Below are 24703 nucleotides of genomic sequence, written 5' to 3' on the forward strand. Positions count from 1 at the left end.
TGAGTCTGAGATCTGTGTTCATAAATGGTCATTTTAGAGTTGCTCCTCTCACCCATCCCAGCAGCGTAACGGAGCTGACATCAACGGTGTCACTCATGGGTAGGGCAGAAACTGCACCTGCTGACATGAACATCATTGCTAATTTTCCCAGGTGAGTCTCACCGCTACAGGTACTGAGAACTGATGGGATGTTTTATGTCCCAGAATGCAAGGAGCTTTTTGTCTATTCCTGGTTCTCTTCATTTTTTTCCCCATCACATGTTTGGTCTGTTGAGGGTGTACTGTCTTTGGGACAAGAACTATATTCCTTTCTCTTTTCTTTCTTCTTTCTCTGACATACGTTTGCGACTTTGTCTTCAACCTTTAGTCTCCGAGATGTGTGGAGAGAATCAATGCAGCCGATATTTCTGCAAAGGTGTTTGTAATGAGCAATGCTGGCAAGCTTCCCCTTGGGAATGATGAGCAGAGACTCAAGGCTCATTTCAATCCCAGAAAGAGTTTTTCCCCCTCCATCAACATGAAAATATAAGCCAGATGTAAATAATTTTTTTTTGTTTTTAATACACCTTCCCTGTGCCTTATACAATGTTTGTCTACAGCACTAGGCCCACTGCAGCTGGTGGTTCAGCTTAGGGTGTCTGAGCGGGTCGGTGTGCCCTTGCTTTTCCCCAGGGTGTCAGTCCTTCTGTTCCCAGGGCAGGAGAGGATGCCAGTCCCACACAGCAGCGGTTTCCCGAAGGCAGGAGTGCTGCTGCCACCTCTTGGAGCTGGGAATAAGGGACGAGCCCAGCATGGGAGGCATTGCACTGGAAGAGACCAGCGTGTGGGAAGCACGGAGTGGTCACGTCTTCATTTTGCTCGTGCCTTTCCCCCGGTAAGTTGTGCTCTGGCGAAAGCCAAAGACTTGAAACAGGTGTGATTTGTTTGTTCTTATCTGGACCCTCAGCCAGCACAGGATCCATACCAACGTTTGGTTCTTCAAGGGTATTTTTTCAAGTCAGATTTTAAAGGGTGTATGTGATGTGTCTCTCTCCAGTTTCCGGGGGTGTCTGTACAGCAGTGCAATGAATGTCACCTTTCTGAAGCTTTTACTGCCTCTAAAATGCTATTAAAATGCTTCACTGCTATATGCATTACTGTAAACGCTCCGATAAATGGAGGGATGGAAAGCAGGTTGTTTTAAAGTCACACTAAGATCTGACCCACTCTCTGCGTAACTAACATCATTACTTCTCTTCCTCTCCTTTGCTATCTCAGTTCTTAAGTGGTGCTTATCAGCATAATATCTATGTGCTATCTAGGAATGCATTAAGCAACAGCTGTTACATGTTTAGTTCTCATCCTGCTCATGGGGGGAAAATACGTGTAATTAAATTGTTTTATTTGAAATCCTCATTGCACCGAGTCAGTCTCTCCCTTGCTTTTTCACAGAAAAGCACATGCAGACACACACGTAGAGCTCTCCTTTTATGCTCGTGGAGGTAGACCAGAAGGTAGAGAGGTTTATGATGGCTTTTAGCTCTGGGGAAGTTTTGCTCCCCAGCTGGCCCCACACAGATTCTTGCTCCTGCACAGAGGACGGAGTTAATTACTGCTCAAAGCAGCCAAAGGAGAGGCACTGTCAAGGACAGCCTTGATCCTGATGCCACAGGCTCTTTTAGATAGTTTGGGCTCCTGCTACCCAGATCTTTGAAAACAGGGAGCAAAGGTGATTTGCTGCTCTCTGGGAACGCGGCGGCAGCTGATGCCGTTGCTTGTAGCAGCCCAGGTCTCAGAGGAAGCTTACCATGGTCAAACCTGTCCATGTCCATCTAAGCATTGAGTTATTTTGGGCGTAATGGCTCAGAGTGGTACGTTTGAGACAGGGAAGGGAAGACTCCTTCCCTCACTAGCACATCGTCTGCTCCAGTGGGAGCAGCAGCAAATATTAGTGGCAGTGACAGTTTCCGAACTGGGAAGAGCAAAAGACAGATTTGGAGGTGCTGGACTCAGACTCTATGAGGAGTGTGGGTGACCTCGCTGCTTGAATTAATCCATGATTCTCCGTGATCTGTTCAGCAACAGGAGGTGATGGTTCATTGCAATATGTAGCAGTAGGTGATAGAGTCTGACAACACCAGGACTGACAAAACCAGCAAACCATGCTGGAGAGCTCCTGAAGACTGCTCGGGGGTGCGCAGGAGCATGTTCAATAAGCAAGAGATCTCCGGAATCATCTGCTCTCCTGGTTGTCAAGAGGGGACCAGATGGACCCAGATGGGATTCAGGAGCTGGTTTCTAAACCTCTCTCCAGTACCTTCTGTACTGTGGGTCTCTCCTTGGCCAGCCAGACGAGGCTACTGATCTTTCCTGTTCAGGTCACCACCAACTGTTAATGTCATGGAGCTGTCCATGAGTTCGCTGGTCCACCCTCTATTGAACTACTTCATCCAATTCCAATCAGATTAATCTCATGATCTCAGGAACATCTCATGGTACTCAGGAATGGCCTGTAAACATGCACAGCTAGGATACTCATTTGGGGGAAATGCTGGTGAATAAGGAGTAGAGGATCTGGCTTTCACTGGGACAGAATAGGCTGAAGTTGGGCAACATGGGGTCTGGCTCCGCTTGTGAGTCATGTCTATATGGCACTCAACTGGGCTGGACAGAGAAGGTACATCCGGGTCTGCGAGTGCTCCAAGGATTGAAGCATGGGGATTTGGTGGCAAGGCAGAGAGTGCTGCAGGAGCCCAGCAGGGATTCATTTCTCGGACAATCCCACATGGCATGTAGGGTTGATCTGCCTTTCCTAATCATAAACAGAAGCTCGTGCAAACACAAAGCAATGTGAGTGGCACCGCTCATCAGCTGTGCAAGGCTTGGAGCTGGAAATGGACATGGCATGCTCGGACCCACGAGTGCTCAGGGCTGATTTGAGTTTGGCTCAGTGAGAGCTGGGCTGGCACTTGGCTGGAGCCTGAAGACCACACTTGATGGGCATCACCTTATGGGATCACGCAGCAGCACTTCGAGGGGACAATACGTGCCAGCAGAGAGAGCAGGTAAAAGTATCTCAGTCATAGAGTGATTGCTCCTTCACTGCACTGTGTTTGTGTGTGTAAACATGTCTACTTTGTGTGTTTCTTTTTGTGGCTCAGACTCAAACACAAAATCTGTGCAAATAACACCAAGGCACTTTCCAGTCAAACTTGTCTAAATGTTTCCTAGTGCCAGCAGACCGGTTCTGCCTCGCAAACGGCAAGGTGGTCTTTGAAGCTGACTTGTACACGTGAAATGTTGTCCCTATCTTTACCTCTGGACATGGTCTGGTTTCCCAGTCAGTGTCAGATGCACACGATGCAGGTCTTGGGCTGGGAACCTGCCATGACACAAAGTTAATGAGATGTGCTCTGGTCTGATTAACAGTAAGGCATGGATGGTCAGGGTGACTGAATGAGTGACCAAGTCCCCATGGCACAAGGGGCTTTTAAATTTAAGGCTAGACAGGTTGGCATTTAGATTGCCCATGTCCACATTTGCATGTGAGACTGGCTGCTATGCAGTCACTTAAAGCCATTCAAGCATCTGCCTGGTAAATAAATGTGGTGTGGAGGCATGCTGACACTGAGCACTCCTCTCTGGAGTCATGAAGAGGGTCCTGGAGCCAGGAGCTTTGCCAGGAGCTGGTCTTCCCCACTGCATTGGCCAGAAGACCCTGCATGCTGATGGAGGAGTGCACCTCCAGTTTTGTGAGACGTTGCTGCGTGCAGTCTGGGAGAACTTGCTGCCTCTCCCAGAGTGGGGTGCAGCTGTGGGACTGCTCCTGGGCCCAGCTCCTGTGGGAGGGTGGGCTCTGTCCTGGACCCCCCAAATGCATGCATGGTGGAAACAGCAATTCTGAGGGACAGCGTAGGAGGCATCATCTCACCTATGCCACCCGAAGTGCAACAGTGGCAGGCAGCACCTCTCCCTGTTGATCCTTCCCACCCATCTTCCTGTGAGACTCAAAGCAAAAGCAGCCTGGTATGACCTACAGCTCCCAGCGCAGAGCAGAGGGTCTGGGAGCCACCACGTGTGGCCCTGTGCTTTTGCCGCCCATTGCCCTGCTGCACCAGTGGTATCAAGGTGAGTCTGGGCACAGGGGCCTCCTACTTCCCAGCCTTTCCTCCTTGGCTCCCTGGTTTTTGTCCTAGACTCTTTTTTTTTTAACCCCTGCCCATTTGGGGTGGTTGAAATGGGAGCTGAGCGGAAAGCTGCCCTGCTGTGAAGGTCCTTGCCTGGCCTCAGGACAGAGCTCAGAGCAGGGACCCATCCTGCGGTAGAGGGGCAGCCAAGACCTGTGTGTTGAGCTGTTGCGCATACAATGCCTGATACCAACGCTGGGGGATGTCTGCAGTCCGGCTGTCGGCTTCTAGCTGGGGCTGAAGCCACCATCTCTGATTTACAAGCACGCTGTGCTCCGGGACCTGTTGCTGGCAGCAGGACTCCTGTCTTGATCTGCAGATCTCCAGCTATTAAGTTGTGTTGGTCCTAAATGCTGGGGAGCTGAGGTACTCTGCTCCAGCTCCTGAAAGAACGGGGCATATATAAATTTGCTGGATCAGTCACATTTGGTGTCCCTCCTCGGCATCAGGCTACCCCACAACTGTGCCAGCAGCTGTGGAAGGAATATGCAAAACATTTTTCAAAGGGCCTTCATTTGCTCTCCAGTGATGATCTGAAAAAGATATTTTATTAAAACACGTTTTATTAAAGGGGAGGAGGGTGTGAGTAGGGATTGGACTGGAACAGGGTAGCGGAGCAGATAACTATAATGCAAGAAAGTGGCCCGTGGCACATTTTAGTCAATCATTTACGGAAACTATGAAATGATACTGTATGAATGCTGGAGAGGGAATACAACAGCCAATTTTGTGGCTTATTCTGTACGCAGCCATTGACTGATGCTCCAGTGACTCATTCACATGGCGTTTTCCCAGATCTGATAATATCCTGGACTCTGAGCAACTCTCCCAGCTATGCAGATTTTTTTTTCTTCTCCAACATATTTCATGCACCTTTGTGCATAACATAACATTGCTGTATGTGTAACTGCCTATTCTAGATCTCTATCCGCTGTTTTATCCTTTGCTTACGTTTGCCTCGGTATATGATCCTATCAGGTGCTGAAAGCTAAGCAGGACTGATCCGGCAGGACAGGTCAGCGCCTGAAAGGGAAACCTCTGATTAAAGCTGAGTGCTACAGATGCGGTGACAGCATCTGGGGAGGGATGTGCTCCTTTCAGACAGACAGCTGGTTGGGTGGGACCCTGGGTGTGGGAGCACCATCTTTGTTATATATTTAACTTGTGGTCATCCAAGTCAACGCACCAGCTGACGCTGTAGATGCTTCCACAGGATTTGCAATTTCTTCCAGGTTCTGGGTCGTCAGCAGGCAGGGAGAAATTCATGGGCATCGGGGCTGCTTTCGCCAAAGGATATATCTTCATTCCAAGAAATAGATGGGTATTGAGTTTATGTTGTCTCTTATGAGTTAGCTAATATAGACATATAGACAGAACACTTTAGACTTTGACCCTGGGTTACAGAGTAGGGTCAATCTGTTGAGAACTTAAAGGTGATTATGATTTATTAACCTCCGTTTCTCTGTGTTGATCGATCTTGTTATCCTGTTAGCAAGTGTGAATCAACAAATGCAAATTATGAACATGTTGTTTTCCTCGGTGCTGACAACCTAGAACAAAACATGTTTTTTTCACTGCAGGTTCATATCTCGCTCTGCGCAGATGCTGATCAGGGCAGGATGTCTTCCATCAGGCCGTTGCCTACGGGTACAAGGCATTTGTGATGGATTATTTTGGCGGTGCTTCCAAACAAGTCGGAGTCCAAAAAACATGGGGTAATTGTACGACAGAAATAACAACTAACCAGAACTTATCCAAAGCTCTTGAAAAAACACATGCTTTGAGAGTCCAGCTGCAGTCCAAGAAGATCATTATGAAGCTAGGCATCTATCTTCCCCTATACCACCTATGGCTACATACAACAAACATGCTGTATCCCACAAAAGTGTGGGTCATAAGATTTCCAGGCACCACAGCATAAGAGGATGGGTGGTTGGATGGGACATGGCAAACCCCACGGCACTTGCAAGGGAGTGAGGCCCTGCGCCGAGACTCCTTTCCCCAGGCCACAGCTCACACGTTGACCAGACCGACCAGGAGGGAGGAAGGTCTGAGCCCGCACCCTGGGCACAGGGGAGGGAGCCCGTCGGGGGTCCTGCAACACTCCCATGGCTCTGGCACTGCTTTTTGTCCCCCAGGCCCTTGCTGACAGTGTTGTGTGACCGCGGTGTGGTGGTGCCGCATCCAAAGCTGCCATCTCGTGGGGCTGTGCAGAAGAGACAAGTGCAGGAGGGGAGATGGTGCCTGCGCAGGGGAGGGGGCAGGGGAGCGGCAAGCAGGCTCTCTGCTCTGTTAGCTCGCTTTCTCCCGTGAAGCACTGTACAAACAGCAGAGGCAATAAAATATAAGATGAACAAGACAAAGTCAGTTATTTACTGCTCTAAAGCAGGGCGCGATTGTTCCCCATGGCGAGTTTTCAAGTGCCTTTTGCTTCTAGTCTGCTTTTAAATGACGCATATGATGTGGCTTCCTCCAGCTCCTGGGGGGAAGGAGAAGGGAGACTCCACCACAGTGCAATAGATCTCCCTCTTCTAAAACTTTTGCTGTATCTAAAATACCATTGAATTGCTGCACTGCTGTGGGCATTACAGTAAGTGCTCTGGTGAGCAGAGGGAGCCATTCTGCTGGCTTGACCTGTTGTGCATGTGAAGGATGCTCCTACCCGCTCTTCTGACCACTGGCCTCACCAGTGGTGAAGTGGAACCTGAGACATGTATGTCCTTGGCTGTCCTGGGACTGGGAGAGGTCACTATCTGCATTGCACAGAGGAGGAGAGAGCAACGAGGAGGTGGATGACTTAGGATGACCCAGGAGCTGATGGCACTTCCAGCACTAAGCTGGGGCAGGTGTTTTAGCAAGCATCATGCAGCATCCTGTGAGCAGCTGCAAATGTCTCCTCTGCCCACCCCAAGCTGCTCCTGAATGAAGTGTCTTGTTCACTCCCTGTGGATGGGGTACTGGGCAGGGAGGAGGGGTGGCTACTCAGGAGTCACTGGTGAGCAGCAGAGCTGGGAATATATTTCAAGCGTCCTCATGTCATCTCAGGACAACTGAGCAATTCAGGAACAAGCTAGTAAAGGCTGCTAGTCTTCTGTTCCTGTGACCGAAGTGGTGGACATCCTATTCCACTGGACACTACAGTCAGCCAGGCAGTGGTCACTGAGACAAATTGGACCCTTGGAGGAGATCCTAGGTGTGATGGGAGAAGAGTGTGTGAACAGAATAAATGTATTCCCCTGGAAGTATTTTACAAGCTCCAACAATTCACAGCTCAGGAACCACTTGTGATAGAGGAGTGTCCATGTTTAATAGCCATTGGTGGATTTTTACCTCCATAAATTTGTATAAACATCTTTAGATCCCTTTTTAGCACCCACAGCATCCTGTGTCAAGGACTTCTAGAGACGAATTACACAGCCCAGTGCATGAAAAGCAGTTTGAGCTTATTGTTCAGTAGACTCAGGGTGAGCAAAGCCGGGTGAGCAAAGCCAGGTGAGCAAAGCGACACATTTCCTGGTAGACTCTACCACTTGGACTGGCTGCTCCTGTAGAGGAGAGCTCCAACCAGGCACTTGCTGTGCCTGATGCTGTAGTCTGACACAGGCATGAAGATTTCACGTGCAAAAATCGGTATCTATAGCCTCACAGACCTGTTGTGATTTGTGCACATGTTGCTCTTACGGCAAAGCCTGGAGGCTGTGTTGTGATAAGAGGCCCATTGCTAATACACTCTGAGGCGGTTCCAGAGAGCTCTAACTGGTTCGCATCGAGAGCGGGGGACAGACCCTCTGCCATTCTCATGCGATTATAAATTGATATTTTGACCCCTAGGAGGTTACTATGAAGTCAAAATTGAGAAGGTGGTATGCAACAGTTGTGGTCGTGTGGCTGATATGGATGTGTGTGTTTGTGTGTCTGTGTAAAAACAAACATAGGGACAATAAAGACGAGTGACAATATTTAGTATTTGCCATGGGATAGGAACATCTGCACTGCCAGTGACGGTTGACGTGTGGTGCCCTGTGCTTTGGGAAATAAACTGCGTGTTGGTGCTTTGCTTAATATGGGCTGATTTGTGAAGTTGCCACTTCTCTCATGCAGGACTTGTGCTGGGAAACTATATGAGCAAGGAGAACTGCCTCCTGTTCAGGTGACACCAGCAGATGGATTTTCAGCTTCTCTAGGTCAATGGCTTTTCATGTAGGAACTCTTAGGATGGGAACGAACAGGGAGCCATCCAGACCCACCATACCTGGCCCCTCTTTCCTGTCTCCCCAAACCCCACAGAAGAAGCCAAAGGGGCTGGGGGGGCATGAGGGTGATGGGGTCTGGCCCATGCTGAAGCAAATCTCCACCCCCACTGAAATGCCTGTAGGGCTCCCTGGGGCCCTAGGAGAGGAGAGGCTGGGCAGCCTCCAAGGGGGTTTGCACATGTGTCTGCAAGGAATCTGTGGCATCTCCTCCCCGCTGCGATAGCTGGAGCTTATCGGGGGTTTCCTTTGGATGCCTTCACGTCCGCGCCAGCAGCAGCCCTCTAGGCTGGGGTGGGCTGGCTCTGAGAAAGCTGCCCCAGCCACCTGCATCCTGGCCTTTCCCTCCCCTGTGGAGAGAGTGAGGACAAATCCCACGTGGCAGTCATTGCTCACCATCGGTGTGAGTCATGCCAGCCACTGGATGGTCTTTGGACGCCCCGTGGCAGGTGTGATACGAGAGAACATGGTCGTGTGACTGACAACTGGGGTTTGATTCACTGATTATACATAAGGGCAACGATTAGTGTCACCAGTGTCACCTCACCCCACAAAATATCTGTATCACAGCTAGCAGTGAAGATTGTCCGCCTATGGGTTTAGCATCGTCTCTTTAAGGGTTTATAGGTGTAGCTTACGAGAGTGGCCTGCATGGATGCAGCCCACCCTCAAACATCTGATGGCTGTGAAGGACCGTGTTGACTATTGGCTCAGCCTTGCTCCAGCAGCGCAGAGGGAGCAGGCGTGGCTGTGTTCGTGTCATCGCCCCCTGCTCTGGTTTTGCTTTTTGGGTCTGTTAACACAGGCTTGTGCCTTTTTGGTGCTGCTTAGGGGGATGCTGGGCTGGTGGGTCCCACAGACTGTCCTGGACTGGAGCATCTGGGGGAGGGATGAGGCAGAGGAGACGGCGTGAGGAGTTTTGTTGGTAGCAGCATTTGGAAGAGTGAACTCACTGCGTCCTGAGGGGAGGACACAGCCACGCTGTGCTGTCTCTTGGGTGCGGTCAGAGGCAGGGAAATGTTCAGATCAGCATGCTGGCTCCATCAGACTCTGCAACTTCAGGACCTCGTTGAGCTCACCCAGTATCTCCTCCCCAGCCTGCAGCTTTTCCCCTTTAATCTCTCCTTTCAGAGTGTGGGTGTTCACACTCCTCCAGGAGAAAGCCTGGCTCCTCTTATCTCCAGGGTGACGATGTCCTGTGAGCCCTGCGGTTTCCCTGGCTTTCACCTTATCTGTGGATTGAAAGCAGATCTGAGCAGGCAGCTCAAAGCTCGGCAGCAACGTTTGCACCCGCAGAGCCTGCTGCTTTCTACCTGGGTCTGGGGGAGCCCTGCAGTGGGGTCCCGCACACAGGGGTACGGTGGGAGCCTGGCCCTGAGCAGGTCAGGAGAACAAGATGCTCACGGGTCAGGGATGGGGCAGGGAATGGGGCATGACAGGAGATGAAGAGCTGGCAGGACCACAGTGGAAATCCCACAGGTACCCCAAGTCTCTTACGGGACCTGAGGTGCCCCTGTGCCTCTGGTTTCTCTCTCTGTTAAATGCCCTATACCTGTGCATGGGGGAGACTTTCCAGGGCTTTGCCCAGATGGAAGCCAGCAAGGTGCCTCAAAAACCATCACGCTTTGCTGCGTATAAAAATGACCTGATTCTGTCTGGAAAGCCAGAGGGAGGGCAGGAAGGGAGCGTGGCCCAGTGTGAGGTGGGTAGGTCCCCGGCTGAGGGAACCCAGGTGCCCTCCGCTCTGTTGCCCAACAATGGGGCCAGCACCACCCCAGGCGACCCCTTCCTGGACTGCCCTGCTTTCCCCCTGATGACCAACAAAAGCCATGTAATTCTTCTCCTGCTGACACCACCGCCTCCGGATTACCTCCGGCTGAGTGAGCTTTAGCAGTCTGGGGCAGGGAGGCACCATGCCCCCGGGGAGCAAAGCAGAGAGCTGCACATCAGGGCAGGATCCCACCATCGTGCCACCACATCCCTCCATTGGTTCCTCCAGCTCCCACTTCTGCCCAGCACGGTAAGAGCTAGCCCGGTTTCACTGGAAAGGAGCAGGTACGGGTGATGTGCCCTTGGCCAGCTTCAGGGCAAGGGGCGATGGTGTGCAGGTTGAGCTGAAAGGCCGTGGAGCATGGTGTCCTCAGAATGGGGAGGTGGGTACAGTATGGAGAGCAAAGCCATCTGCTGAGAGACAAATATGTGGGGTGTCTGCAACTCACTTGGTGCCTGCCATCCATAAAGGAGAGGAGGAGATAGTCCATGAGCGTTAGATGTGAGACCACGGGATGCGGGTACTCTGGAGTACATCAGGTGGGGTCTGTCCTGGACAGCTAAGGTCATACCAGTGCTGTACTGGTCTCTCGGATCTGGCCTTGCTTCCTAATGGGGCTTGGAGATGTCTTGGTCCCATGTTCCTTTAGTCTGATGGAGGAGCAAGCTGTCCTCATCCTCGGTGAGGAGCTCCTCTGCTGTGCTGTCTGCTCATGCTCCTCTCAGCCTCTGGGGAGAAGTTAATGCTCCACCAGCAGGGCTGAAGCTAATGGAGTGGCAATGTTCCAGCTGTTGATTAGCACAATTAAGAGGTAAATGAGCTCCTGGGTGCAGAGGAAACATGTGCACTGTCAAACTGAATTAGAGAAGTTATTCCTTGCAGAAGCATGACTGCCCTGGAGTCCCTGGGAGCTCATCCTTCCCAGGGCTGCTCTAGCAGGACCTGGGGGGATTGTTCCTCTGGCTCTTCAGTACCATGGGTATCAACACCAGCACAGCTAGTAAGCCTTGACTGTTCCAGAATTTTCCTCTCCAAACTGAGGCCTTTATTACTAGTGCTGAAAGCGCCTTAGGGAAAAAATGGGTTTGGTTTAGCAAGTGGTTGCTTAATATGCAGTGGAAAACACGGTAAAATCATTGTAGGGTCAATGTTGAGTGAAGTTTCAACCTGTGAGCAAGTCAAGGTAAACATCAGGAGGCAGTGCAAAGCTAAGCGCAAGCAGCTAACGCTCTTCTAACAAATCTTATAGGAAAACTTTATGGGATAGCACCTGTAAGAAATGAGTTAACTATGACTGTGATGGGGTAATGCTGGCACATGAACAAATGGCCTCAGGAATTCGGCTGGAAATTAGAAGAAAGTCTCTAATCTCCAGAGCAGCAAGTTCTGGTAACAGGCTTCCAGCAGGAGGACTCGGGGCAAAAAGCACTTATCCCTAAAATGGAGACTGGTCTGGTCACAAAAGAGATGTGGTGTGGCTCCTTCTGCTAGTAGGGGACTGTATTTGGTGACCCCAGAGATCCTCGTCAGCCCTGCAGGTAAATGAAACCATGCAAGTATGAACAGCTCATGTTGGGCAACTGGCAGATCTTCGCGCTCCAGCCCTTGGCTGACTCACATGGTTGGTTGGGCTTGCTCAAGATCACCACATCTGGATGCAGGGAGGAAGGGCAGTCAGCTCACCTGGCAGCAGATACCTCCACGTGGGTGTGCACGCCGGAGCCCATCGCTCCACATTCTGGTGCAGACACAGGAGGGAAACTGCCAGCATCCAGCGTGACTCATAGGTCTGGCCTCAGCTGCTTATTTTAGGTGGGGATGAACTGCCCTTTGGAGCTGGCTGTTTTTCTCTGCTGTTTATAAAGTGAAGGGTGACAGGCGCAGGCTCACACATTTCGGTTTTGTGTGCTGTCAGAGCAGTGGTGCTCTGCCCTATAGGACTCATAGAAAGGTGTCTTTTGTTGTTGTTACACTCCTTGAACATTGGCAGATCACCTTTCTTTAATGTATAAAAATGCTCGGAGGAACCCTAAAACTAAAGGGTTTTCACATTTTCAGCAGCCAACAGAGGAACCCATCTGAACACTTTTAAGGGAGAAATTAATGTCTCAGTGCCATCTTGTGGAACGATCTGTGTAAAAGGACAAGCAGCGCCAGTGATCCATGATGCCATTATAGGAGCATTAGGGAATTTAGTGGTAATATCAGGGATTATGCTGCAAATATTATCACCAAACTAAAGGTTTCTATTGCAAACTGGGCTTGCCTTTTTCCCTGAGATGACTGCAAGTCCATGGGAGCCCGGTGTTCCCAGAAAATACCTGTCCATTTTTCAGCCCAGATCAGAATATGGAGTTGCCTATAGATAATGCTTGAACACAGGAGACAAAGCCTTTCAGAAATACAGCAGCTTTCTTGTTTGCCCACAAGGGAGGAATCCACTTGGAAGGTTCCCTGAGATCTAGGAGTGAAAAACGAAGTTGTAGGTCCAGTTGTGGGGGATACTGACCCACTCACACCTCGTCCATCTGAGAAAGGCTGTGAGATCTCCAACACATGCTGATGCCAGGGTGGACCTCAGCTTTACATGTCAGCTGGACCTCAGCTTTACATGTCAGCTGGAAATTACCATGTCCAGAAGAAATTCGAGGCTCTTGCCACCACCCTGACCTGGTGCTCCAGGGCCCTTGTTTCTGTGCTCCACCAATGAAGTGTCCTGGAAAGATTTATTGGCCACTTCTTCTGTGCTACAGTATGGCTTACAGACTCATAGGACAAAAAAACCTTCCCACTTAGAAATATGCTGTAGGAACACCCTTGCCAGCAATGTGATAATCATCCATCATGATTAGATGGTCCTTAGTATCAGAGACAGACTAGTAAATTACTGCATATTTAGCCAGGCGTTCACTGAGGTCAATAGCCTGTCACTGGAGGAGAGCTTACCCAGTGCCATAAAACCCTTCCCTGCCACAAGATAGACAACGATCTATGGAGCAGAGAGGAGAATCGGCTTCTTCCACACAGCTGCTCAGTGTCCTGTGGGTGAAAGAAAAGCTCATGAACTTTTGCAATGCAGTAGCGCAGAGGGAGGCAACACCAGAGGCAGCGTGAGCAGAGCACTACGTCCCCATCGGGGCAGCTGTTGGTAACCTCTCCAGAGCTGTCCCCTCCAGAGCCACACTGAGAAGCTGCAGCAGGTTGAGAGGCAGGCAAAGAAAACCAGCATAGAACCAGACAAGGCTCGCAGAAAAAGGTCTTGGCTGTCCAGTGGGTTTAAGTTTTTCAGTGATTAAGCAAAGGTATTAAAACCTTTTCACAGTGGAGAGGTAAGAGCACCTGGTGAGCAGGGAGATAAGCAGAGGGAATCAGGAGATGGAGGAGGAATCAGGACGGTGAGGGCTCTGCTTTGGCAGCCAGATGAGATTGAAGGTCTCTGGGGACCATTGCCAAGACTGGTCTCTCCTTGCCCCACGAGAGGCCAGACTGGGGGGGTGGCAGGGAGACTCTCCGCCAGTGTGATGGGAGCTGCAGACACGTGCATTCAGCAAGAGCAAATACTCAACCTGAAGCAACGCTCAGGGCATTGCACTCCTCCCAGCTGCAGACAGCGGTGCACACCAGCTCCAAGCAGAGCATCCTCATCCAAATAGTCCTGCAAAGCGCAGGCAAATGGTCCTAATCCCACCTGTTAAAAAAAAATGGCACCAAACCACCAGCCAGTGGGTTACAATGCAGAACAGAGCCAAAATTCAGTTCCTGTGGAAAAGGTAATGGAGAAAGACAGGCTTTAGGAGCACACCAAGGCTACTTCAGCCTCACTGCTCTGGAGATAGGCTGCTCCTAGGCAGAGGCACAGCGTTTGCAACGCCCCTGTAGCAGAAATATTGCATCCTTACCATATAGTTTGAAAAGGATGGCATGTGTGTGTGGGAAGACTTTGAAGCTAGCTGCTACATTATTGGCTTGTTCATCGTTAACCAAATGAATGGAGGTGTCTGGGGGTGAAGGGAGGGTGCCAAGTTTCAAAGGGTAACTTAACTCAGCGCAATGAAGTGTGCTGTCACAACAGGAGCTTCCGCGGCTGCAGGCTGGAGCTGGAGAGCAAAATGCTGGAGAAGATTCAGAAGGCGCTCACGATTCGTAGCAGCACCATGAGGGAGCTGCTGGCAGAAGCCCTGGGGATGTTCATCCTCATGGTAAGGAGGAGACGGGCCCAGACGTGCGTGTCTCTGCATGTGCGTGTGTGTGTGCGCAGGGCGGGTGAGAGGGTAAGCGTTTGCAGCAGCAATTTGTAAGGTCAGTGCTTTCCTACCACATCCTCAGGGTTGCTCAGTGGCTGGTTGCTGCTGCTCACCCCTCTGCTCTGGTGGGCCGGCAGCTTCCCATCAGGTAGACCATCCATCAAAAACCTTCTGGAGGAAAAAAGCAATGTGGAGGGTGGGAGGTTGGCGCTGGAGAGGGTGAAGCAGGTGGGGATGAACTGCTGTTTCAGTTCTCTTCTAGGAGAAAAAGGAGGAAGAGTCTGGGAATGAAAGCAAAGAGCAATGTCTGGTCAGATGGGGCAATGCAACGCTTGTGCCAAACCCCCTGAAAGATCCCATGCAGCGAGTTGAGGCTTTTCTTCCTGCTGTGCCAGGGGTGATGGTGTAGTTGGGGGGTCCTGCACAGGTTTGGGGGTTAGACCCTGACTCCTCTACCACTGACAGCCTCTGTGAAATGAGAACAGCATTCATCCATCTTCTTCTGGCGTTTGCCAGGGTAATGAACACCTGTGAAACTCTCCGGGGCCGCAACCCACCATTAGGAAATGTAAACAGGGTGCAAAGCATGACAGGATTTCGCATTTCGTTTTCTTACGCTGGCAAATGAATAGTGCTTATCCAAATCATACAGAAACTTCCCCCTTGCCTGAGGGATCTGTTTCACGCAGAAAAAGCGAAGTGGTTTTGAGCTTTTGGGCTGCTTCAGAGGTGTTTGGGGAGAGGGCGAGGAAGGCTTTGCAGTCAGAATAGATCCCTGGTGGGGGTGAGGTGACCACCGGGACCAGAGCCTTCGTGTGTTGGACGTAGCAAAATGAGATCCTCCTTCTGAAGAGGTCCGGTAGCTGTCTGTGCCAACTTACTACAGCTGGGCTTAGCCTGGGCTGAGACACTTAGGATTGGACAGAGGCTGACATGGAAGGGCCGGGGATAACCCAAATAATTTGTACTTGGGGATTTGCACAGGAGGAAGATAAGATTCGTGTAAGCATGGGGACCTTTTGACACAGCTATCTCTACAGATAAAGGTGCTTTATTTCAAAGCACCAAGAGCACGTGCAAAGAATACTTGCTTTTTATCACATCTTATTGCACATCCAGCTCCTTGAAGTTCATTCCTTATAATACAGGTAGTTTTGCACGCATTGGAAGTCAGAATACAGATGTCTCTGTCTCCTCAGCAGGAGCTGAGCAAACCATTTTCCTTTTCCATTCCCTTTGTGTTTTGGTGGTGGAAATTCCCAAGTGATAAAGATCAAGTTCAGGGGTGTCCTGCCAGGGCTGTCTCTGGGAAGCAGCATGAGAAGGAGACTTTTCTCTGCACTCTAACAGTCCAAGGCAGATTTTGGAGCCTGCAACTCACGTTGGCTCTTCCCTCACTGATCCTCACGAGGGAATAGAGTGGGAGGAGGGGCACTGCTCATGGACTCCCACCAAGGGTTGGCCGCAAACAGGATAGAATCATAGAATAGTTTGGGTTGAAGGGACCTTTAAAGGTCATCTAGTCCAACCCCCCAGCCACGGGCTCAGAGCCCCGTCCAACCTGACCTTGAGTGTTTCCAGGGATGGGGCATCTACCAGCTCTCTGGGCAACCTGTGCCAGTGTTTCACCACCCTCATGGTAAAAAACGTCTTCCTTCTCCCTGGTCTGAATCTAGCCTCTTTTAGTTGAAAACCATTCCCCCTTGTCCTGCCGCAAGAGGCCCTACTAAAAAGTCTGTCCCCATCTTTCTTATAAGCCCCCTTGAAGTACTGAAAGGTCTCCCTGGAGTTTTCTCTTCTCCAGGGTGAATAATCCCAACTCTCTCGGCCTTTCTTCATAGCAGAGGCGTTCCATCCCCCTGATCATTTTTGTGGCCCTCCTCTGGACCCGCTCCAACAGGTCCATGTCTTTCTTGTGCTGAGGGCTCCAGAGCTGGAAGCAGTAGGGATCTCACCAGAGCAGAGCAGAGGGGCAGAATCATCTCTCTCAACCTGCTGGCCACGCTTCTTTTGATGCAGCCCAGGATACAGTTGGCCTTCTGGGCTGCATCCAATTCTATGCTGAATTCTATGCATCCAGCAGCCGAATGTAGGATCCAGCATCCAACTCTTCAGCAGCCCCCTGGCCCTTACTGCAACCGGGAATGTGCTGGCTGCATCTCCGGGATGCCGGGATGGCTGTTATTTGGGTGATAGCACTCAGCCAGGGCCTCCTGCTTTAGCGGACAGGCGATGTTCATAAAGCAGGGCACCAGGCAGCGGGGAGTAAACAGCACAAGGAGTAGGGAGGTAGGGGAAAAAAAGGCTATTTTGGGACTGTGAGAACAGAGGAAGAGACCAGAGGTTTGGATCTGTGCTGAAAAACAGATTTTCTGGCCTGTCCTGTGTTTTTTTGGGGATAGTGCCGTTCAGCTGCAACAGCCCTGTCTCCTGCCATGCACCCCTCTCTCTGCACCTGCGTGCTGTCCTGCAAAACCCGTGCTTATGCATTCGCCTTCTCTTGGATGTGGCTTTGGAAAAGCTCAGGGATGAGTAGGAAAAGTTTGTATAAGGGCATTGCAGATGCTGGGGGACATCCCAAACGCTGCTTTCTGGGGCTTTTGCTGAGGCAGACTGAGAGAAGGGCTCACACCGTGCAGGCTGTAGCTCTGCAGAGCACAGACTGTGGTCTGTGTACGGGAGAGAGATAAGAACAGTGTCTCTGGGGAACGGGGGATTTTGGTGATGTCTGAAAGGGAAGAGGGAGAGCAGACGCACAAGATATAAAATTTGGATCCAGGCAGAGCAGCCAATAAAGATCCGAGTCAAAACAGGCCAGGCCAGAACAGAAGTTTAAATGCTGGAGAACATACTGACTTTTTTGTCTTGGAGACACATGTCACCCTGGATAAACATCGGTGCAATCCAAGGAACAGGATACACTCTCCAAGCCCTAAGTGGTTTGCAAGGCAGAGACCTCAAGAGAAGCTTTGTCCTTCTCCAGATTTCAGTGTAAGAGCTGTGCAAAGAACTGGTTTTTCCATCCTCTGACCACATTAAAAAAATGAAATAGCATTTACTTTCAGGCCAAAGCAATTTCTTGAATATGGCTTTTCCTGCTGGAGAGTGTTTACTTTTCCTTTAAGTTTTTTTTCCAGTTACCCTTTAGTCACTAAAAAAATATTGAAACTTTGGCTGTTTTCAAATTGAAAGTATATGTGTTGAAAGAAAAAGTCAAACCAGAATTTCCTTCCTTGTTTTTTGCTGGAATAAGTTACCAAAATTAGAGTCGAGTTTGGCAAATAGCTATGCGTTGCCCAAACTACATTTTTAGTCAATAAATTGCACACCAGGAAAAGAAAGACAACAAGAATTTGCCCACCCTCCTTCCATCCGGCTTGGGCGCTGCCTCCAGGCGGTCTGCGGTGATGGTCCTCTGGCTCATGTCCCTGGCTTCAGGTGCAGACACCCTTGCCATGGCTGCGTGAGTGATCCCAGTTGAGCCTAGGACCTCGGTGCGGGTGTCTGGGGTTTGTCTCCTTCGTACCCAACCCAGACCAGAGAGTCTGGTTTGGTGTGATGGTCACAAATGAGGAATAATCCAGTTATCCCTTCAATTTTTGCAGAGGAGGGTCATTCTCACTTCATCTCCTAACCGTGGGCACCTTAGAGTCTTCCTGTCTTTGAGAGTTTATTAGTATTGCAGAAAAAGGAGCAAAGAAGCTCAGTCCACCACTGCAATAACAGTACTTCTAATATTCCTTTCTCTCTTTCTTTTTCCATGCACTAGGTCTTTGGCTTGTCTTCTGTGGCACAAGTGGTGTTAGGAAGAGGAGACTTTGGGCAGCATCTGAGCATCAATTTGGGATTTGGCATTGGTGTTACCTTGGGCATCCATGCGGCCGGAGGAATCTCTGGTGAGCAGGACACTTGAGCATAGGACATCTTTACGTCCCCATAAAGGCCACATGTGCTGGAGGGAGCAAGAGTGGGCTGCGGAGGGGCGGGTGGTGGCATGGCAAGGCAGAGCAGTGCCCTCACCAGAAAAAAGGCAGTCCTAGGGTCCTCAAACAAGAAGAGCAGAGCAGGTCTGGTGACCGTAACCGGAGTAAGCCTTGTGACCCAGTGATCACAGCCAAGTCTGCAGGGGGGAGGCAAGTCTGAGGTCAAGCCAAGGAGTCGCGATGGCGCGGCAAGATCAGGAGAAGCAGGAGACAAGGCAGGCACATACCTACAGTATGCTGACCCCAAACGCGTGTCCTGAGCTGAGACAGGGGCAGGCGGGACAGGGAGAGCGGCGGAGGTTTGGCCATCCCCTCCTGTTGCGGTCAGCAGAGCCAGGTTTCAGCAGTGTCCCCGTTAGGCGCTTGGGATATGCCATCATGGCCCAAGGAGACAAGGAGCTCTGAAAACTTGCTGCCAATCTGACCCATGGGGAAGTAAATAATTTATTGCAAAGGAGAGCTTACTGCTGATGTTGCAACAAGGAATGGTATGCAAATTTTCTCCTTATCGTCCACACCCATGCATGCACACACCCCACGCGAACTCAGGAGGTGGTGTTTCAGGGCCATGGGGTGGTATCTCTCACATGACAGAGCATTACCTTTGCCTTGTGCAATTTCTGCATTCATTTGCACCAAGAGAAGAGATTAAGAGCTCTAGTGGGCAGAAGATTAAAGCAAGTCCTTACTCTTGAATTGCTGGAGCAGAGAGATGTCCAAGGCTGAGGCTGGCTTGGAAAGGAAAATTTTTCCATGTGAGCAGTCAGCTCTTGGTCTGCCTGTCCTTTTGGAGCCGGTGGAGAGATCCTGGGGAAAGTGGGCTGAGGAAAGTAGGTCCCTGCAGTCCCAGGTGACATTTGAGATGGAGCTGATCTGCTGAGGGTTGGGAGGTGGGAGGAAGGGTCTCAGCTCAGCCAGCAACAGGCTGGCTCTGGAGCCAGCTTCAGGGCTTCTTGGCATTGTGATTTGCCTTCATTTGTGTCACAAGATGCTTCTTGTGATCTCTGAAATGGCTGGTCATGCCTGCAAAGGATCGGAGGATCGAAGAAAAAGCGGTCTCCTCTATTTCAGTTGTGGTTGTGGGACTGTAGCAGGCAGTACATGCACTTTCACTTCATTCTGTCCTGTACTTTGATGAGATGATGTGTGTCTGGCTCTTACCCCTTTCTGAGTCTGGAGTGGGAAAAGGCCACTAAGGTTGGAGCATTTACTAACCCCCACAGTTTACACCTACTAGGCAGGAAAAAGCAAATATTTCCTTTGGACTCATGGGGAGATGAGGCCTGGAGGACAAACATGGTTTGCACTGAGGCCACCAAACCTGGATCCACTTAATCTTTCTCCAAAAGCACCATTGTGATACCAACCTCCTCCACAGAAAGTGTCCCCTCAAAACAGGGAAAACTGGTCTTGCACTGTATGAAAGCCACGTACAAAAAGATGTAAGGAAATGCAGTCCAAGATTGGATTCCCCATGAGGGAAGGACAGGTCCGCACCACACTAGTGGGAGCAACCATGGTCTGGCCAGGGTTGACCATCCTGGTAACCCCTTCTCAATGCAGTGACACCTAAGAGCTAATCTGAGTCCCTGCCGACAGCCCTGAGTAAGATTTGCTTTGCAGACAAGAAGACATGGGGCATCAGTGGCTGATTTTGCAGTTTGTTTCCCTGGCGTCTCGTGCCTTGCCTGCCAGATGTGCTAAGGGCACAGAGCTCTCATCAGCTGGGGTGCTCAGCTCTGCCAGGATGAGGCCCTCCTTGTCTATCAGATGTTTTCAGAAGGCCTTGCGATTGTTTGGGATAAGATTTGCCAAGTGATAAGTCCAAGTTCTGGTGATAAGTCCAAGTTCTGGTGATAAGTCCAAGTTCTGGGCTCCCTTTAAGTTGAATAGAGAGAAACTCATACAGAGGGAAACTCATGCCGTGCCGAGAGAGGTGTCTCTGACAGGTGAGATGACTGAGGCAGCCTGTGGTCTACAGAGAGTAAAGCAGAGGTTGTCTAATTTTTAGAGGACTAAAGCTAGGAGCTCTCTGCCCTGAATCATTCAGCCGCCCAGGGAAAACAGGTCAGTTTTGAGTCTATGCAGGAGGGAGACCCTGCCCTGGGAGAGTCTTGGTGTTCTGGAGCAAGGTCTGGGTGGTTACTGTGGGGCGTGGGGCACCTCCAAAACAGCTGCATTAGGGTCAAGACCACTCTCTTCTGCTGTGATTTTGCAGGAGCTCATCTGAATGCCGCCATCACCCTCACACACTGCATTTTAGGAAACCTGCCCTGGAGAAAGCTCCCAGCTTATCTGATCGGCCAGTTCCTGGGCTCCTTTATGGCAGCAGCCACCGTCTTTGGCCTCTACTATGGTATGGTTGTGACTTTATTACAGGAGTTGCTGTGGGCACCACTTCAGCCTTAACTCACAGTTCGTCAAAAATATTTCCTTTTATAGTACCCAGCATGGTGTCTGGGTGAGGAGGGCGAGCTCCTGGCTTGTGGGACAGACCTTCATAGCTCAAGGCCAGAGCAGGGCCCAGATATCTCTGGGAAGGATGTGCAGTTCCTGGAGCTCAGGGCATTCCCAGTGCCAAAACTGGTCCTCAACTCAAGGCCAGTAGCTGCATTTTGTTTCCAGGGTCTGCAAGGGCTTGAGTTAGATGGACTACTATGTCTTAGGTACAGCTGGAGCTCTGGGGGACTCTGTTGGTCTGTGGAAAACAGGACAGTAATCATCTGTGGGTTTGAGTTATGAGCAGAGAACCCACCACCCATTGGCTCCAGCATGTCTCAGTCTCTGAGGGGCAGAGGGATGGAGGCCACCAGCGTACTCAGAGCATCCAGCCTGCTCCAGGCTCCTGGAGCAGGGGCAGGGAGCTGGGTAGGCGTAAGGAAGCAACTGCAGACCAAAGTCTGCAGGTAACTGGTATCGGTGAGATCATGCCCTGCGAGGGGTGTGTCACCTTCATCGTATCTCCCATTGCTTCTCTTCCCCTTGGTGTCTGTGCTGGCTGCAATGGGTGGACTTGCGTAGGTGCCATGTGGGATGAACTCTGTGCTAACTTCCATAATTCCCATTTCTCCTAGATGCTCTGTACAACTACACCAAGGGGAACTTTACAGTGACGGGACCAACTGCCACGGCGTCGATCTTCTCCACTTACCCCGCTCCCTGTGTATCCCTGCTGGGGGGTTTCTTCACAGAGGTCAGTGGGGACTGCTGTGGTGTGCTAGGAGGAGGTGGGTGGTAACGGGTGCTACCGCAGGTCTGCTACAGAGGACTCGCAGCCCTACACGCGCAGACACAATTAAACCTCTACTCCCAGGAGCCCACCATCCAGGCAGGTGCCTGACAGGTAGGGTCCAAGGCACCTTGGTGGCTGAGCAAGCCTAAAAGGTAATGCCTGCAGGCTGCTCCGCAGCTTGGTCCAAGTGCCCTCCAAACACCTTCCCTGCACGCAGCCCGAGCAATGGGAAGTGAGGAGCTGAGCTACATCAGGAACTATCATCTCCTTTGGGCTCTGAGCACTTCCCTGAACTGTTCTTCCCCTTTTTGGATCCTTCAGCCACTCCATGCTCCCAGGCAGCTCTGCTGGCTGCCCCTCACCGGCACAGAGGGCCCAGGACTGTCTTCAGATGAACACAGCCTGTCTGGATTGAACCTTTAGGGTTTGAACAGTCCAATTTAGACTGTGTACGGTTGATTCCCCGCATACAGCACAATGTCCAGATGCCCAGAAATAGGAAGGGAATGCTTCAGGGGACGTGGAGCACTGGGACATTGGAGAAGGAAGATTCACTTCCAATTCAAATCTGAGGAAGCCTGTGCTTTTGTCTCTGACCTGACAAAACTCTTGCCTGGGCTTGAAGAGGAGGATGGTGAGAGCTGGAGAGCCTACAAGTGGGGACCGGATCACTCAGCCTCCTGAGTGAGGGGAGCGTGCCGTGTCCTTGCTGCACAAGAAAGCAAATGGCAGTGACAGTGCATTGCCAAAAGCTGCAGAGTTTCTGCTTTTGCTGGCATCTCTAGAAGCAGTCCAAGGCTCTCCAGCTGCATTTTCTGAAGCAGAAGGAAACAGGAGTCATCACCTCTATTCAAACCACAGTTCCTGACGTCTTGGGCACTGCAGATCTACAAATGCCAGCTACGTACTGTCACAGACAGGAGGTTCGGTTTCCCCGATGAGAATGCGGTCTCTGCTTTTAGTCCTGAAAGGGCTAATGCAACAGGCTATATAAAACATCGCTCCCTCTAGGGAGGATCAGATTTGTCTCGTCAGCAGTTTGTCATGGCTCTGCCTCTGTTAGACGAAATGTACTTAAAATAACCCATGTCCCTAACTTGAAAGGTGGAGGGAGAGGACAGTGCTGAGAAGTTTGTATCAGTCCTAGAGCATTTTTGTGATGAGATGGAGACATTTTTGCTGGGAAATGAGTCAAGACTTTTCTTCAGTCCACCTGTGAGGAGTGAATAACATTAGGGTCCTCCATGTCTTGATCAGACCATGAATCCCACCTGCTCTTCCATTCCGGGAAGTCTCTTCCTCTCTGCTGAGCAGGATTCTTCTGCCTTCCCCATTCTCTCTTGACCTGTTCCCCCTTTCCTGCTCCCGCAGTTTATGGCAACGGCGATGCTGCTCCTGGGTATTCTGATCATCCACGACGAGAAAAACAACGCAGCCCTGAAAGGCACGCAGGCCCTGCTCACGGGTATCCTGGTCCTGGGCATCGGCCTGGGGATGGGGATGAACACAGGCTACGCCATAAACCCTTCCCGGGACCTGCCCCCCAGGGTCTTCACGGCAATTGCTGGCTGGGGAATGGACGTATTCACGTGAGTGACCTGTTTTGCTTTTACACTGCTCAGCTCGCAAGGAGAGGAGATAAGCCCAAGATAAAATGGTCATGAAGCCTTTTTCTTTGGACCAAGTGATGGTATCACTGCAGAGTGCGTTCTCCATTCTCAGAGAGCAAGGGTTGTGCGTAGAGGAGGCCCATGCATTATGTACACAAAATTTGGGGTACATTAATTCTCCAGCATGGGATTCATCTTGACATTCAGATACCTCAATTTGGGCACCAAATAGCTGGAGATGTAGCTGGTTAGAGCAGTGACTGGAGAGCCAGAGAGCGATTCAGCTCACCTGAAAGCAGGTACTTACAGCTGGATTGCTGCAGAGCTCTCCTAAATTTAGATGTCTGAATCCGGAGATGAAACCCTGCCTTCCCCTATCTAGTAAGATGGTGCCACGCTATGGCTTTTCCCATAGTGAGGGCATTAGCAGACGCTCCTGTCCCAGCTGCTCATTTTCATTAAATTTCCAGAAAATATCTTTGAAAGCTTGGTAGAGGAGGTGCAGATGTTGTTGGAAATGGGGAGGGAAAAGGGGTGTGTCTGTCTGTCTGTCTGTCTGTCAGTCACACTCATCAGGATCACGCAGACTATTTCTGTAGGAGAACAAGAAACCTGCAGACAGTGCAGAGCGACTTTCCCAGGCCGGTGGGGAAAAGGACCCTCCCTCCAGCAATTACGCTGGTGGAGAGAGAATTTGATTAAGCCAGTTGTAGGGCCCAGTATGGGAAGCGGGGCTAGACACCTCTGCTCACGCCGCTCGCTCCTGCCCCAGCAGCCTCAGCTCACCTCACCTCGTCTGGCTCACCGGCTGCCTCTTCTGCGTTTCTTTTTAGGGCTGGACATTACTGGTGGTGGGTCCCACTCACAGCTCCGATTCTGGGAAGTCTCGCTGGTGTTTTCATCTACAAACTCTTCATTGATTTTCACAACCAACCTGTCCCAGAAAGTGGAAATGAGAAAGGACAGCCAGCGGTGGAGACTTCTACGCTGTGATGGCCACATGCTCTGAGGAAAGGTCCTGACAGCAAAGCCTATGTGGACGTACGGACTGACAGCCAAAGGGTAACCCAGTGGGTAAGGGCACGTGCAATGGTGCTGCCAGAGGACACTGTTTCTCCACCTGCAGGGAGAATGCAGGGACTAGTCTTCAATAAATGAGGGACTAGTCTTCAATAAACCTGCTCTGCTTAACCAGACAAACTGGGCCTCTGAGACACTGGGCAGACCTGGGTAGGGCTAGACCTGTCTGTGACCCGAAAAAAATATTCAATCTCTCTGTGTAAAAATCTACCAAAAAAAAAAATCATCACATTCCGGAGAAAAGCAAAGCAGAGCTGCAAGACTCCAGATACCTGTATGTTCATAGAAATCAAAATACAGGATCCAACAGTGGCAGAGACAGCTGCGTAGCTCAAGATGGGATTAGCTAAAAGACACTGTAACCCAT

The 24703-nt window shown here is 50.7% G+C and overlaps 1 protein-coding gene across 1 annotated transcript; it reads left to right on the top strand.

Moving 5' to 3' along the window:
* Positions 1–10329: 10329 nt before the first annotated feature.
* LOC142075839 (aquaporin-7-like) lies at positions 10330–24352 on the top strand. Its single transcript, XM_075137822.1, has 7 exons — positions 10330–10436; positions 14260–14386; positions 18201–18327; positions 20633–20770; positions 21489–21607; positions 23018–23235; positions 24090–24352. Exons 1-7 carry the CDS (start codon positions 10330–10332, stop codon positions 24247–24249), a joined length of 996 nt encoding a protein of 331 aa, XP_074993923.1. The 3' UTR covers positions 24250–24352.
* Positions 24353–24703: the final 351 nt, after the last annotated feature.

The sequence above is a fragment of the Calonectris borealis genome, chromosome Z (genome assembly GCF_964195595.1).
Source record: "Calonectris borealis chromosome Z, bCalBor7.hap1.2, whole genome shotgun sequence".
In the NCBI taxonomy this organism is placed as follows: domain Eukaryota; kingdom Metazoa; phylum Chordata; class Aves; order Procellariiformes; family Procellariidae; genus Calonectris; species Calonectris borealis.

Coding starts and splice junctions, on each gene's coding strand:
- LOC142075839 (XM_075137822.1), top strand. CDS start 10,330: ATGCCCCCGGGGAGCAAAGCAGAGAGCTGCACATCAGGGCAGGATCCC. Junction 10,437..14,259: donor TCCCACTTCTGCCCAGCACG/GTAAGAGCTAGC, acceptor CTGTCACAACAG/GAGCTTCCGCGGCTGCAGGC. Junction 20,771..21,488: donor CGTCTTTGGCCTCTACTATG/GTATGGTTGTGA, acceptor CATTTCTCCTAG/ATGCTCTGTACAACTACACC.